Raw genomic sequence first — 16,627 nt, forward strand, 5'->3', positions numbered from 1 at the left:
TCCCCTCTATGTATTAGGTCATCTATAGTCTTCATATTAGAATTGAGTACACTGCATTGTGGCTTCTCCATTCTTGTGATGCTTTACTAATAACAATGCATTCCACCTCCATCCAGCTTAATAGAAAAGATGTAAAGTCTCCATCTCTGTTAATGGCTGAATAGTATTCCATAGTATTCATATACCACAGCTTGTTAATCCATTTCTGGGTTGGTGGGCATTTAGGTTGTTTCCAAAATCTGGCCATTGGAAATTGAGCTGTGATAAACAGTCTAGTGCAAATGTCCTTATGCTAAAAGGACTTTATTTCTTCTGGGTAGATGCCCAGTAATGGGATTGCAGGATCAAATGGGAGGTCTAATTGGAGTTCTTTGAGAATTCTCCATACTTCCTTCCCAAAAGGTTGTATTAGTTTGCAGTCCCACCAGCAGTGTAAAAGTGGTCCCTTGTCTCCACTTACATGCCAGCACCTGCAGCTTTGGGACTTTGTGATGAGGGCCATTCTTAGTGAGGTTAGGTGATATCTCCTGGTGGTTTTGATTTGCATTTCTCTGATGGTGAGGAACAATGAGCATTTTTTCATATTTTCGTTAGCCATTCATCTGTCTTCTTTAGAGAAAGTTCTATTCAACTGTCTTGCTCAGTGATAGAAGGGATGCTTGGCTCTTTTTGTTGATTAATTTGAGTTCACTGTAGATCCTAGTTATTAAACTTTTGTCCAATTCATAATACGCACATATCTTTTTCCATTCTGAAGATTGTCTACTTGCTTTGCTTGTTGTCTCCTTTGTGCTTTCTTCTTGGCTGTCCCTATTAACTAAGAACAAGGGTGTATGTGCCAGTATTATAAGTTCGTAGTGGACAGGAATCAATGTTCCACAGTGCTGTGGACAAGCAGCCCTCACCCCTACCATTCTCTACCACTGATCAAAGGCACATAGGATCTTCAGAGAAAGGATGTGATCCAAAGGACAGGGTGAGATCTGGAAATTTGATACCTACTGGCACATGATCTCACCCCTTTTGATTCTCCTATTAATTTTTATGATACGTACTTTGCATGTGACCTAATAAAAGCCCCACAAGGTACATAAATTGCTCGAGGAGATGATGATCACAGAGAGCAAAGTCTGTGTCTGGAGGCAAACTTCAACCTTATGATTCTCAAACAATATCCTCTGTGTGTTTGCACCATCCATAGTGAAATACCCTTAAGAAAATAACCACCTCCAGCAGAAGAGAAACATTCCCCTCTTTATTCTTTACAGAAATATTTGGCATCATGGGTGCCTCAGCCTCCTCTAGAAAGGCCCTGAAGGGTAGCACCCCAACACCACCCCAGAACAGGTTTGTGGGGCTGCTACAGGAAGCTGGTAAGGTAAGGACATCTCAGAAATCTTTCTGGCCTCAGCCAAGGTAGGATCACCTCCGTCGACATAGCTGACTGACCCTGCAAAATTTCCTGTGAGCAGAGCTTGACTCGGTGGTCCAGTTCATCCACCACTCCATATCTGGTACCAATGTTCCTAGTGTGACTCATAGCCTCTCCACTTCCACAATCCCTGGTCTAGCGTCATTTCTCTCTCTACACTCACTCCTCCTCTTCCTCTCCCTACCAGAGATTTCCATTCTCTTTATTATTTCCACCCTCTGAACTTCCTTTCTTCTTGAGTACCCTTTCTCTTCTAGGTTTCCTCAAACACCATGTTAGAAACTCTAAAGCTGATAGAAGCCCAAATCTTGATGAACCAGCTGCCACGTAAGCAATGCCAGAAAGTGGCAGGCATAATTATCAGCTACCTGCAGACAATGGTAAGGAGCCTCTAGTTTGGGGGAAAGAAAGATCCCCAGGTGTGAACTCGGGAGTTTTCTTTGGGTGGATGATGACACTTGGAAGCCAAGGGGGACCTGAGATATGATGATCTCAGGTTTCTCAACAGTGTGATGGGGCCTTTGTACCCTGAACACACCTCAAGAAATGGGACCCATGCAGAATGGAAGAAACGAATGGAGTTAAGGGGTGAGGCAAGAGAACTGAGAAGCAAACACGGGTTTGGGCTATCTCAGCATCAGGTCTGGTTCTCAAACTGTGTTCTAAACCTTCTTCTGGGATACCATAGGCAGACACCTTTGTTACTGTGACTCAGTCATCCCAGTAACCTATTTCAACCCACTCAGCTGTCTTTATACCACCTCTTCACTGAATGCTCACGACATCAACCTCTCTATCCATCCACATGCTTCTGTACTAAGCTTCCTAACACTCGGTTAAGTCTGCTGTCTTAATTTTCTCGGACAGCTACTGCCTAAGAACCATCTTTCTTCTACTTTACCTGCCTTCCCTTGGCACACTTGTCTTGTGACCTAGACCTCTGGAATTCCCAGGCACTTTACAATGTTTCTCCCACAACTTCCACCCACCTTCCTGATGGTTCACTCGCAGCAGCTGGGGGTACTGTGCTCTGGAGCCTCCTGTCCCCACACGCATCCCAACACACAATCCAGAGCTCAAGGGTTTGAGGTTGCTGTGAACTATGATGCCATCGCAGTCTACCCAGAGCGTCAGAGTCACACTCTGTCCAGAGACTCTTCTGGCTGAGAACTTGTCCTTTCTTGTCTTCTTGTCCTCTTGTATACTTGAGGAAACTCTTGCACTCCACCCCTGGGAAGGTGAAAGTTGGGAGGTTGAGGTGACTGAGTTCCTGCCCTCTTGAGAGAAGAGAATCGCCTGGCAGCTTGTTTTGTGGATTAGCCTGAATATAGTTAGTCCTTCTCTTTCTAGGAGCCTCGCGGAAAACTGGAGGAGATGTGTACCTCGGTGCTAGTGTCTCTGGGATACCACCACTTAGACATGATTCTCAATATGGTAGATGACTCCTCTGACAAGAACATGCCTCCAAGGAGCCTTCTGGTGGCAGTGGGGAGACTCAGCCTCCACCCAGGTCTGCACCCCTGTGAGAGGAGAGATCGTGTGGGGAGAGGACGTGGCAGAGGGGAGGAGCACTGTGTGGACTCTCTAATCTCCCAATTCTTCTCATGGGACAGCTCCACTTGGGCCATTATCAGGGTGTGTAGAGCAGAGAAGACAAACCAGGATCCCTGTGGGGTCGATAGGAACTCAGGAGGAGCTCCTGGGGACCAGGGATGGCTCAGAAGGAAGAGTGTTAGGGCATAAGAGACTGGGGCAGGGGAGAAGGCTGAGGAACAACGATGGAGGAGACAGAAGAAGGGAAAGTTCCATTAAGCAGTGACGGGGTGGGGGCCAGCGATCGGCAAGGAGGAGACACTGAGGCTGTGGGTCGGATAAGTGGCCTGGAAGGGCAATCTTGTGGCAGGATGAGGTAGAGAGCCACCACACAATCGGCATCCTCCACAGTGTCCCTGTGCACCTGGTGACAGCAATGGTTCTCTTACCCGTTCCACTCATCTATCTCAATCAAAAACCAACCAGATCACTAGGAAAATGACATTTCCTGCCATTAGTTGACCACTTGGACATGGGCTGCCAAAGTGACTACATAGCTTATTGGCCTTGTGGCTATCAGGGTCCAAAGGACAAAGCACAAGGGCAGTGCTACCTGGTAAGGCCAGGGGCCACAGCATTAGAAGCTGTAAATGTATCTCTTGACCCAATCAGGACAAATGTTCTCCCATTGAGGTCAGACAGATGTTCCCGGAAGGGGGTATGTGTGCAGGTGCTAGTAGCCGCTGGCTTTGTGTGTGGCGTTGACGCACGGAGCTTTCCCTTCCCAGTGTGCCTTCCCACATGCAGCTGGGTTGGGGCGGCAGGTCCACAAACGCTGGGATTCAGGCCTTGTTCCAGGACATTCAGACCCTTTGCAGATAAAGTCAGGGTGAGAACCCGGGCCACATGGCCCCTAATCAAGAAAGCCTGTTCCCCCGCAGTAAGGCTGGAAAGCTCCTCCCTAGCAAGGGGCTATCATTCTTGCTCTCTGCCTCCCAGAGTTAGACAAGTACATCCTTACCACCTGGGGAAGCATTCTGAGCCTGCTGAGAACAACGCGGAACGAGGAGGACATGCTGGTGCTGTGTCAGGGTGAGGGTCAGGGACTCTGGAGAAAGCTGTGGGAATTAGGGAGGGAGCAAAGATGGGCAGGGAAAGACTGGGTCTCTCTATATAGATGCCAAAGCCCAGGGAAGGGTTGGAGAGTCCCTGGGAGTGGGCCAGAGTGGGAGCAGATGCCATGCTCCGTCTCCTGGTTCGGGGCCAGGACCAAAGATGGCTGTGAGTGTTAACAGCCTCACCAGTTTCCTTGCCTCTCTATGTGGACCAGGTGCCATCAGAAGAGAGGATAGGATAGCTGGGGAGATGTTGAATGGGCAAGTGTTTCCAGCACAGGATCCCAGAGATCTTCTTAGCGTCTGGTGGGAGGACTGTGCACACATGTCTGTGTGTCTGTTTCCCTTAAGGGGAGGGAAGGTGACCAGCAGCTCCGACTCCCTGCTCTCTCACAGTGCTCAGAAGACTGGCCATCGGGGCCCCCAAGGTCCTAGATAAGGCAGTCGCACTGCCGGAGGACAAGATGAATTGCATCATCAATGGCATCAGGAGCAAGGCCCACATCACTCTCCTGCTGTTCTACCATCATAGGCCCCTGGCCAGCAAAAGCAAGGTGGGAGTTGGAGGTAGTTGGGGTTGGGTGGATAGGCCGAAGGAGAGAGGCTTGAGCAAAGGTGGAGGGAAGGGCAGTGACTGTCCACCTGCTTGTGAAAGGCTAACTCAAAGGACTGTTTCAGGGTGGCGGGGGGACCCTCTTCAGCCACTTCTTCCCATTGCCAAGAATAGGTACACAGTCAGAAAACACTCCAGTGTGCACTCACTCATGAATTATGCAGTCCTGTCCTTTGCATTTGCTGAGCACCCTCTACCTGCCAGGGCCTGGGAATACCCAGATGAGTGATGAGCTGAGGCAACTCATTCTGTCTCCTTGGATGCAGGTCGCAGAGAGAGCCATGGAGGCAATCAGCCACCTCTTCATCCTCCTACCCTTGACCAAGCTTGAGAGGCAGGTGACCTGGCTCATCCAGTGGCTGAGCAATTTAACATCCTTAGATGTCAGGCCGTTCTACATCTGTCAGGTGAGCGGGGTGGAGGTGAGAAGGAAGTGAACCTAGTTCGTATATTTCATATTTATTGAGTAGTTCATGCTGAAGCATGCATTCATAAGGTTTACTGGAAATCGGCCATGCCCATCATTTACGTAGAGTCTGTGCATTGTCCAAGGCTGCAATACAACAGCAGAGTGAGCCAGCTGCCACAGAAACCCTCTGGATGGCAATGCCTAAAACATTGCTCAGCTGGCATTTTACACAGGTTTGCTGACGCCTCAGTGAATGCATCCCACAGTTATTGAGCAGCTGCTGTAAACGGGGCTGGGGAAGTGGGGATGGATAAGTCATTGTGTTTGCCTTGGAGCTGCTTTCTAGCTATGTGGAGGGGCAACCAGAGGAAGCAGAGAAACTGTGACTAGTTGTGCCTGTAGGAAAGTAAGGAAGCTTTTCAGAGGGGTGACATTGGAATTGCTTTTTGAAGAATGAGGCAGACATAATAGACCAATAATGGGTAACGGTGCTGGATCAATGCTAAAAAGTCTCCCATGAAAGAGAAGCCCAGGACCTGAGGTGTCACTGCTGAATTATACCAACCATTTAAAGAAAGAATAACAACACTTCTCCCAAACTCTTCCCCCCAAATTGAATAAAATTAAAGAAACTCATGAAGCCAGAATTACCATTATCCCAAAACCAGACAGGAACACTTAGAAGAAAAACAAATTATGGGACAACATCCCTGAGGAACATACATGCAGAAATTCGACCCCATACACCTAACTAAATTCAATAGCACGTTGAAAGCATCCTTCATCATGATCCTAGGGGATGGTTCACCATCCATAGATTCATAAATATGATATAGCATATTAGGAGAATGAAGGAAAAAAAACAGATGATTATCTTGAGAGAAGAAGAAAAATTATTTGACAAAACTTAATACCTTTCAAGGAGGAAAAGCTTTCAACATTGAGGTGTAGATGGAATGTGCCACAACACGGTAAGGAGAACATGTGAGAAGCCCAAAGCTAATCTCACTCTCAGTGGACAGACACGGGAAGCTTTCCCTGGTTTCCCATTGCAGCCTTATTCACAATAGCCAAGGTGTGGAGTCCGTCTAATTATCCATCTAGAATGAGCAGTTAAAACAATGTGGCATATGTGCACAATGCAATGTGATTGTGCCTTTCCACAGGCAGGCCTCCTGTCACTCGTGACAACATGACACTGAAACTGGAGGGCATTGTGCTAAGTCAAAGAAAGCAGGCAGAGAAAGGCAAACAGCACGTGACGTCACTTCCGTGTGGACACAAACAGTTGAACTAATAACACTCTACAGTATCCATGAAAATTGGTGCATAGGTTTTCAGTGCTCTAAGCACATAAAATGATGAGGGTATGAGATGATGTGTATGTTTATTAGCCCAAACTTTATCCAGTCCATGTGTACCCCTATTTCCAAATGTCATGTTGCATGCCACACATACATAAGATTATGATTTGTCAAATAAAGGGAGGCAGACTGAATCAGGAGGGTTTGAATGGAAAGGGGGCAGTGAGAGCATTGAGGTCCAGTGCTCAGATAAGCTTGGGGACATGTGGCAAGGGACTGGTTCCCATGAGTGAGACCAAAGAGCAAAGTCCTGGAAATTTGCCCATGAATGGAGCATCCTCATGTGTCTTGGACTCTTTCTGTTGCCAGTTCCTGTATAGCCTGTGATAACTGCAGCCCAGGGACTGGACATGGACATTTTCGGTGGGGGGGTGGGAGTGGACAAAGTCACATTATGCTGCCTAGGCTGGGATGTAGTGGTTTTAGTCTAGTTCATAACCTCACTCCTGGGCTCAAGCGATCTTCCTGCCTCAGCCACCCAAGTAGCTGGGACTATAGGCACCCACCACCATGCCCAGCACATTTTTCAATTTTTTTGTAGAGATGGGGTCTCACTCTTGCTCTGGCTGGTCTTGAACTGCTGAGCTCAAGGGATCCTTCTGCCTTAGCCTTGCAGAGTGCTTGGATTACAGGTATTAGCTACTGGACCCTGCCACAGCCATGTTTTCTGACACACACAGGAACCCCAAAGAGCCCAGATGCACGGGAGTCTGGAGAAATAGTTTTATCAGTGACTATCAGCCTGTTTTAAGACTCGGATCCCTTGAAAGGCATATTCACATAGAATTGTGCACACACTTTGTCCTCAATTAAGAACTATTCCTCTAAATTGCTGTAATTTAGGCCTTAGCAAGAAAGAGGCATCTAAGTATCTCCCAGGATGGTGGGGAGGATGGTAGGTTTCTGCAAGGAAGTAGGGCCAAGGAGGGAGGAGGGTGCTGAAGAGAGGAAAAGGTACAAAGGGAGCAGTGTTCCCCAGGAGACCTCTGGGTGAGTTTGACAGACTGTCATGACGGGCTGGTCAGAAAGGACCTGGCCTGAGTGGCCCTGCCCACTGTTCAGGAGGCCACAATGTGCGAGGGGAAGTACCCTGTCTGTGAGATGGACAAACCATCACGTTTTGTCACAACTGGAAGTAGACTATGCGGAGATGGACATAAGAGAGCAGTCACGAGTCCTTCTGGGGTGACTGGGCAGTCTCCTAGGGAAGAACCCCCTGAGACACAAGAGGGCACTGGCTGAGATTACTCACCACCTTACCTCCAAGCCAAGGCCTTCTGTCCCACACACTACCCTCTGTAAGGTGGTGGTAGACACCCCTGTCCCTCCAGTAGCCTTGTTCCCCCCAGCAGCCCTGCAGGGAGGGTGGCACAGCAAGGCACGTGGTCCGTTCTCCCACCCCCAGCCTGTTTGTGCTGGTGAGGAGCACAGGCTCCAAGGGCTCACCTGGCTGGGGGGCATGTGCCCAGGCTGACTGTGGAGACCACTTGCGAGTTCCAAGTGGCATTTACTAGCTGTCAGCCTTGAGCCAGTCAGGCACCTTCCCTGAGTTTCTTTTTCCCCACCTATAAAATGGTGACAGTGCACCTGCACCACAAGATTACTGTGCGGTGCCATGGCTGTGAAAGCACAGTGTGCAGTTATAGTCCCTTTCTGTTGCTGTGCAGCAAATTGCCACAAAATTGATTCCTCAGGGTTATAAGATTGAGCTGCCTCTTTTGTCACTATCAGCCTGGGGTTATCACCACTTAAAGGCCACTCATGTTCCTTGTCCTGAGGCACTCTCCACCTTCAAAGCCAGCAATGGCTTTCCTTAGGAAGTCCCTGTCATGCTTCAAATCCCTCTGCCCTCCCTGTCTCTGACCTCTAGACCCAGAATGTCAAAGGGCTCATGCAGTCAGATCAAGCCCAAGGGGATAATCTCCCTATTCTAAGGTCAGCTGATATGGGACCTTAATTACCTCTGCAAAATTCTTTCACATCAAGACCTAGACTAGTGCTTGATTGAATAACTGCCAGAGGGAGGGTGGACACAGGGGTCTGGAATTTTCTGCGTGATCTCTGAATTCTGCCTACAGTAGAAAGATGACTCAAATATTAGAGGATTTTTATTAGCAGCGGACCCAGAACCGGAACCAGAACCCCAACTTCTAGATTTCCCTTTCCTATGGCATTTCTCAGTTTGTGTTCCCAATACCTCTTCATGAGTCTTCCAAGAAAATGAAAGTTCATCATTTAGCAGAATGAGTGGGAAACACTGAGTTAAATGAGTTTCTCCGATGTAGGACTGCTCATAGTTTCTGATGTCTGGGTTGGTCTGGACCTACAAGAAGCCACTACCAAGATGGGGCTAGGAGTGTGAGAGATTTATTGGAGAAAACCCTGTGACAGAAAATAAGGAGGGCGCAGAGGAGGCTGGGAGAGTCATCAGTCTGTGATGCAGGCCTAATCCTTAACAGGAGGAGGGAAGACGATGGGAAGGTCCTCGATCCCAGTGTAGTTCTAAGAAAGTGTGAACAGGGAGTGATTGGACCAAAGTCACCCAACAGAGAAGTCCCAAGTGTGACTGGAGTAGCCCGTCTTATTGGACAGCCTGTCTTAGTGACTGACACTGGCCCGGAGCAGCCTTGAGAGTCTGGCCTCAGTTTAACACAGTGGTGGATTCCAGAGGCTGGCAGCTAGAGATGCTGGTCAATGACACCCCTCTGAGTTGGCATCTGAGAGGCACACTTTTCGTTGTTGCTGTATATGCTATCTGCATTTGTGAATTTCCAAGAGGAGGAGTTTTTGAATGGGAAGTTCCATTAGCATCAAGTTTTCAGAGAGCTCTGTTTGAGTCTTCCCCTGCACTGCCACTTCCGGGCCCTTCCCTTGGTACATGAAGAGGCAGCCATCCTCACATGTGTGCTCTGAGTTTTTTTCCAGCAGTGGCCTGACCACAGCCTCTCATTTCCTCACCTCCTGGCACACATCTGGGTGGTAACTCTGGGAGATGTCTAAGGGCGTGGAGCAGAGGTTGCTTTGTGCAGCAAGTGTGTGATTTGGAGGATGAAATTTATATCGAATGTGCTGGTCTACAGAATGGTCAGGAGCTGAGGTTCCTGCCCAAGTCTGGGCTAATCATGGAAATATTTGGGCCACACTCTTCCTCCTTCTCTCACCTCCTCTCTCACTCCAGGGGACAGTGATTAAGAATCCGGATATTTCTCAGTCCACTGTACGCTTTCTTTGGACAATAACTAGCACTAACCAGCTCTGCCTGGGGGTGGGGGCTGGCTGGCCCACGTGAGGGGTCCATTGGGCAGGCCGTCAGGGTAAAGTAAGAAGGTCATTTCATAATGATAGAGCGGTCAATTTATCATGAGCATCCAATAATTCTAAATGTTTATAGATGTAATAGCAGAGCTTCAAAATAGCTAAAGCATACACTGACAGAACGGTAAGAAGAAACAGACAAACTCATAACTACAATCAGAGATTCCAACGTGCCTCCTTCAATAATTGATAGGACAGCAAGGCACACATGAGAGATGTGCAACAATTTGACCAAATTGGCAAACAGATCAGGAAGGAAACAAATAATTGTGTTTATTTGCAGTCAACACAACCAGCTATATAAACATATGAAATACTTGGGAATCAATGTGACTAGATGCATAGAATCTGTACACTGGAAACTGCTCATCATTGCTGTGAGAAGCTAAAGAAGGCTTAAGTAAACGGAAATATATGAGAATCCAGTACAAATCTGTTAGAATGAATCGGCACACCACTTTGGAAAACAGTTTGGCCATTTCATGAAATGTAAGGGACAGACCTTCAGAGACAGATAACAGAGCACTAGTAGCCTCAGTGAGAGAGGTAAAGAGGGATTTCACAGAGGCAAGATCAAAGTTTTGGGGGTGATGGGAAGATTATTCTTTTAAGTGTGATGATAGTTTCACAGGTGTATATGTTTTCAAAATGTATTAAATTGTACATTTAAAATATGCAGTTTGTGACATTGACATCATACTTTCACAAAAGCTACTTTGAAAACAAATGGAGTGTGCTCACATGTAGACTCTTAAGACTGTTTCCACGCACCGGTGTTATGAACAACCTACAAAACAGAAGACTCCATGAAGCAGATGGGATATATTCAGGCTCATACATTTAATTTCCGGAATTTTTAGTATCAGAGAACAGAACCAGTTCTTGCTCTGGCCATGATTAATTAGTTCATTCTGTTTCTTCAAAGTCAGCCAACAGCTTCATTGCTGAATTTCATGACATTTTTTGAGGAATAGTGAGCTTATTTGAAATTCAGCATAGCTTCCTGGATGGGGCCCGAGGGCAGGTGCTGGCTGTGTTTGGCTGTGAAGGAGGTCCCTAGAGGGCTCTGTGCAATGATGATGGCTTGGACTATCCTTAAAGGGGAGATGTGAGGAGAGAGCATTTCCCTGGAGGTTGTGCAAGGGGCTGGGAACCTTAGCCTGACTGTCTCTCACACAGTGTCTCTGCCACGTTCTGGAGGAACTCTACCATAGGAGACAAGGAGATACCTTGCTGAGGTCCCAGGCACGGAATGTTGCTGCCATCCTGCTAGAGCAGGTGAGTGCCCTGCTGCTAGGAGCGTCCTGGGCTCACCCTTTCCCTCTGCTTTGGAGAGGATGGCTTCCCCAGAGTAGGTCACCCCCTGCGCCCAGCACAGGAGTCTTTCACATGGCGACCTTAGCTGTACAACCTCAGGCTCTCCTGGAACAGGCAGGTTCCTGGATTCTGGACGCAAAGAGGAATCTTTATGGTCAATTGGACACACCCTGTATTTGTCCTGGGGTGAAAGGCCTTTGTTGCTCCCCTGAAACTCTGGGAAAGGGGAGGAGGTTTCAGCTGCTCTGTCAGCCAATGGGAAATGCCAGGGCTTCTGTGGTGTGGAGTGGAAATGGACTAGTGACATTTTGCAAAAGGGGGAGACCCTTGTATTTGATTTGTTAGCCACTATCTTTCTCCCTGTGGGGAGGGGAGGAGGGTTCCAGGGTCCTGTTTTCCTGTTTGCCTCATAACTCGGCACCACACTTGTCATGATTTCATGCCCCAGTCTCCTCAGTCACTCCAAGGGGCCCTGATTTCAGTTCTCCAGGACTGATGGCCTTGGTCTCCCCACAGATGCGTGATGATGACAGAGAGCCCCCAGCTGTCTCTTTACAGAGCCACAGCCTAGCCCAGAGAGCTTTCTACTCCCTGAGTAAGTGAGCACCTTTGCCTGTCCCCAGGTGTGTGTGTGTGCAAAAACATGTGTGTGTACAATCAGGACCACTTTTGTCTGTTCCTGGACCAGAGGGAGGCGGGAGTTCTCCAGGGAGGGTTTCATCCTTCTAGACCAGAAGCTGAGGAATTCCTGAGAGCTTTGCCTAAAATGAAATGATCTGAAAGGGAACAGGCATTGGCTGGCCCCTGCCCCATTTTCCCTTTCTTCTGTGGGGATTCCCAGCTCAGAAAGGAGACAATGTCATTGGCACTCTGAGCAGGGGCTGGCCTAGGGCAAGGCACGTGGGGGGCAGGGGAGGGGCGCCAAGGCCTAGCTCAGGAAAAGCTTTCAGCAGCACCCCTGACACACGGGAAATGCCGCACAAACTGCGCTTCTCTGTCTTCCTCCTCCTTTTCTCCATCCTGCTGGACCCTGGTTTATCCCGCCCAGCATTACTGGTTTGCTGTGAGCCTGATTTACTCCATCTTATGGCCTGCTGCCTACACCCCATGATTCTCTTCTCTTCACACCTTTCTGGTAGGCCAGTTAAGCAGGGATCCTGTGTTCCAGCTTCTTAAGGAAGCAGTGAAATCTGCAGATGAAAGAACAGCTATGTCTGCCCTTGAGGCCTTCAGGGTGGTGGTGCCTGGAGGTGAGTGGAAGGGCTGCAGCCCTGGGGCTCCTGGGCTTGTTCTTTCCAGGGGCATTTCCTTTCTCTGAGATGCAGTGCAGCCTTGTAATTAAAACCACTGTTTGAAACTTAAAGTAAACTCTGTGAGTCCAAATACTGGCTTTGCCTCTTACCAGTTGGGCAAGCTTGAGCAAGTCCCTTTCAGTCTGTGCCTCTGTGTACCCATTTGAAAACTGGGAGTTAAAATATTAGCTGCCTGTGGGGGTTTAGTGAGCACACAGGTGCATGTGTGCTGAGAACAGCGCCTGTCACGCAGGCTGCTTGATTGCGGTTTATCTCTGACTCTTTTAATGAACAGCAGGTGTCACCTCCAGGCAAGCACTTATTTTGCACACCCACTCTGTGCTGGACACAGGGCTGGGCACTGAGAAAACACATAAGGAGGACTTGGTCCCTGTTCTCTACGAGCTCTCTGGTGGGCAGGGAAGAGGGAGACTGTTTCTGTGGAAACGAAGCCAGGCCATGTGCACTGAGTAGCTTCCACCGGTGCCCAGTGACAGTGGGCAGGAATGCAGAAAGGGATCCATCAGAGGCTGGGTCGGGCTTCACAAAGGGGTGGACCACAGACAGGGCAGGAGGCAATCCCCAAGGGCGCTCACGGTGAGAAAGGGCAAGGCCACGTCCTACAGGCTGATGTGCACAGAGGGTGGGAGGGCGGATTGCCTGAGAGGACGTTTGTGTGGGTAGTCATGGAGACTGGCATGCTGGGGCTCCAGGGCCAGCTTGGTGAAAGGACTGTCTCAGGGCATTTCTCCATCTTGGCTGGTCAATTTCCATGCAGTTGGAAGGAGGAAGGGTGGCTGACACCTCTGAAGATGCAGCCTGGCCTTTGAAAACTAGGGCTGCACCTGGATCTCCCACCTGTCCGTCCTCCTATGTCTCCTGAAACAAGAGAGGAGGACAGAGGAAGCTGCCCTCCTGCTGCACATCTGTGTTTTCTCTAGTGCCCCTGACAGAGGAGCTGAAGACGGAGGTGATGGACTCCATCCTATCAGTGATTGAGAAGGACCAAAGACCAGTGAGCCGGGGGCTGTGTTTGCACTGGGAGGGTCATTGCATTCTGAGACCTTGAGGTCCACTTCATGGTCCCTTGAGAGGGGGTTGGTAAAAGAGGATGAAGGGAGGGCACCCTACCCAAGCCAATTCCAATCTCAGGCCCTTGCCCTTGGGAAACTACTGGGTTTTTCAAAGCCCAGGACGAGGCCACTAAGCAGATAGTTGTCTCCAACGTGCCTCCTATGAAGCCTTTCCTCAGGGCAGCATTGTGCTGTCCTCTAGGAGCCATGGAGCTGCAAATAGTACTGATCGGTGCCCTGAGAACTCAGTTTGTAGAGGGCGCAAATGCCTCAGCATCATGTCCTAGAGTGGGGTCTGAGCAGCTGTGCTTTGTACAAGCTTTACAGCCAGGATTGGAGGCAGCAGAGACTCCCAGCTCGGATGCTGCAGGACAGTGTAGGGAGAGAACAGGGCACATTGGCTCTGAGCACTAAATGTAGGGGAGTGGTGTCATCCTGAAAGACACGGCCCCAGTCCACAGAAGGCTCATGTAGAGAGTGGGCCCTCAGGAATTGCAGGATTTGTTCCTGGCTTGATTAAGAAAGCCCAGAACACGGGGCCTTTCCTGGACTCAGGTTTTCCCCTGCCCAGGTATCTCTGAGGACACATAGGGTGGATAAGCTCAGTGCTAGGAGTTCTCCAGGTAGGTATTGGGAGCTGATGTCAGTCAGAACTCCAGAAGTGGTCAGGTTCAGTGATGGAGCCCTGGCATGGCCACAGGGTTCACTGAAGAGTCATAGTGGACTTGGAACCGCGAGACCATGTTCCCCCCAAAGACCTCTCTAAGCTGCTGAGGTGCTCCGTGTCCTCACTTGCAGCCCGAGAGGTCAGATGGCCTCCCTGAGGTCCCTTGCTGTCTTGCATATGACAGTCTGTGACCCCACAGGTGCGTGTGGCTCTCCTGAGATTCCTTGAGGTGCTGGGCCACCATCGATACCTGGACCTTACTCAAGGTGGCGTTGTTATGGACTATGTCCTCAGTATCATCATGGCAGACCCATCAGTGAGTGGGGCCAGCCCTGAGGGTCAAGGGAGGGAGCCAGCCTCGGGGGAGGGCAGAGAGAAAGGGCAGGGTGAGGAACAGAGTGCCAAGGGCTGGGCTGGCAGGATGGGAGGGGTTGGCCTTGACCCAGGAGAGTCAGCTGGCCTTGCTTTCGGATCTTTGTTCTTTCGTCCTTTCTCCAGAATGAAGAGGACATATGCTGCCGAAGCATGTGTTTAAAGATCCTGCAGATGGTACAAACAGCTGGGGTCAAAGAGGCCGCCCATGTCCTGCTCCCCTGTCTCCCAGCCCACTCCTCTAACCCCCAGACTGCCTTCCTCTCCCTTCCCTCCATCTGCCCATCTCCGTCTCCTTGTGTAAGTCTGAAGACCCGATGTCCCAAGTCTCAGTCCCTCTGTAGGGGTCTGGCTGTGACATCTTGAGCGAGTTGCTCTGAGGGCTGCACTTCCTCCTTCTGTGTGAAAGGGGAAGGTGCTCACAGCAGCCTCCAAGTATTCCTGAGGGCTCCTGGGAGCTGACTGCCGGGCAGTGGACATGTGGGCAAGAGGGCCATAAGGGTACAGCGGGGAGGGCCCCTCCTCCCTGCAGCATCCCCATTCCCTCTCAGCAACTTCTGTCTCCAGATCTCTCACCTTTCCTCTGCCTCTGGAATGTTCTCCAGTGAACACAATTCCAAATTTCAGGAAGGCCCTCTATCTTACTGAATCCTTTCTGATGTCATTTTAACAAGGACTGTGGTGACATTTTACCAATATGGGTGACAGGAGAGAGAGGCTGAGACACAAACAGAGACAATGGGAAGGCCTGGGGGAGAGCAGCCTTGTCTACAGGCCTCACAGGCCCCGCCACAAAAGGCATCTATGCCATGGGTTGGAGGACAGGTGATGGGGCTGATGAGGGGTTGTCACTGAAGCCCTGGCATGTCCCCTTCCAGGTGCCCTTGCCTGAGCTGCTCAGCCTGATATGTGAGCCCGACCACACCTCGGCCTTCGTGGTGCTGAGTGAGAGTGCCACGGAGGTGGCTCTGAGGGCCCAGGCCCAGGGCAAGACCCCCGACATCAGCAGAATCCACCACAGAAGTGAGTGCAGGGGGAACATTCATGGGGCGGTGGCCTTTTAAGCTCCAGGCTCCAGGTATGGGGGTGAGCACAGTCTGAGACCTTGTGATGTATGTAGTGGTGTAGTGAGGCTAAAGTGAGGGTCAGTGGTGTAGTGAGGCTAAAGACGACATCTGGTCCTAGATTGGGGAGGAAGATGAAAGGTTAGGGTCAAAGCTTGAGCCCATCTGCCCTCACCCTGTCATTAACACAGCAGCCACACACAAGGTCCTCTGCCCTTTGCTCCCCATTTTCAAAGCCCAGAGCCCAGGGGTGGTAAACACACCGTCATGGGCACACAGACCTCCCTCTTCTTGTTCCTCCTCTGCCTCAGTTCCGCCTCACTCTTCACACACCCACCCTGACCTCTCATCCCGGGGGTTGACGGATGAGGTGAGGGTGTCCATTCCAACTTGGTGTTTGTTTATTCTATAAGCTGCAATGGCAGTGGTTTGTGTTTTAGGCTGAGTGGATAAATTCCAGGCCCTGGCACAGCAGCGCCTTCTCCATCTTGCCTTTTCTCCTCCTCGGAAGTCCTGAGCTGGGGCTGTGGTGGGGGGCTGGAGGTGGCCCCAGAGCTTGCCCTGACCCTGTCCTGTTCTTTTATCCTCTCTTTGTTGTAGCATTTGAGCTCATCTCCCCACAGGGCCTCCTCATCCATCTTGTGGTAAGTGATGCTGGGATAGACATCTCCATCTGTCCGTCCAACTCCGGATCATTCCACATCAGCTGAGTCCTGCTCGTTACCCTGGGTGTAGAAGAAGGTGTTGGGGCAAGGACTTCCAAAGGGCTTAGAGGAAAGCACTGGGCACCAGGGTTGGACTGGGATCAGGGAGAAATGGGAGACTGGAAGGCCTGACCATCTCCTGTGTGGCCTCCCTGTCAGTGTCTCTGTAAACAAGTACCAGCAAGTGCTTTTTCAGTTCCTATAATAGACATTATGAGCACATGGACAGATAAGGCATAGACCACCCTTGTAAATGCCTATGAGGTGTCCTCAGTGTCATTGAGTGAGGTCACATTGGGGATGATCTCACCACCCAGAGTAAAGTGTGAAGAGCACACTCATGGAGGAACCCATGGG

General features: G+C 50.0%; 1 protein-coding gene across 1 annotated transcript in view; it reads left to right on the forward strand.

The window, feature by feature from the left end:
* Positions 1-16,627, forward strand: part of LOC128569226 (maestro heat-like repeat-containing protein family member 1) — a 75,094-nt gene that overhangs the window by 47,455 nt on the left and 11,012 nt on the right. The window contains exons 2-15 of the mRNA XM_053567349.1: positions 1,269-1,378; positions 1,690-1,812; positions 2,783-2,942; positions 3,965-4,057; positions 4,477-4,634; positions 4,960-5,100; positions 10,961-11,059; positions 11,615-11,693; positions 12,238-12,348; positions 13,332-13,405; positions 14,330-14,446; positions 14,629-14,679; positions 15,381-15,525; positions 16,167-16,210. Of these exons, the coding sequence (XP_053423324.1) occupies positions 1,283-1,378; positions 1,690-1,812; positions 2,783-2,942; positions 3,965-4,057; positions 4,477-4,634; positions 4,960-5,100; positions 10,961-11,059; positions 11,615-11,693; positions 12,238-12,348; positions 13,332-13,405; positions 14,330-14,446; positions 14,629-14,679; positions 15,381-15,525; positions 16,167-16,210 (1,491 nt within the window). The 5' untranslated portion in view covers positions 1,269-1,282. The remainder of the gene's footprint in view (positions 1-1,268; positions 1,379-1,689; positions 1,813-2,782; positions 2,943-3,964; positions 4,058-4,476; positions 4,635-4,959; positions 5,101-10,960; positions 11,060-11,614; positions 11,694-12,237; positions 12,349-13,331; positions 13,406-14,329; positions 14,447-14,628; positions 14,680-15,380; positions 15,526-16,166; positions 16,211-16,627) is intronic.

Source organism: Nycticebus coucang, chromosome 17 (assembly GCF_027406575.1).
Source record: "Nycticebus coucang isolate mNycCou1 chromosome 17, mNycCou1.pri, whole genome shotgun sequence".
Classification (NCBI taxonomy): domain Eukaryota; kingdom Metazoa; phylum Chordata; class Mammalia; order Primates; family Lorisidae; genus Nycticebus; species Nycticebus coucang.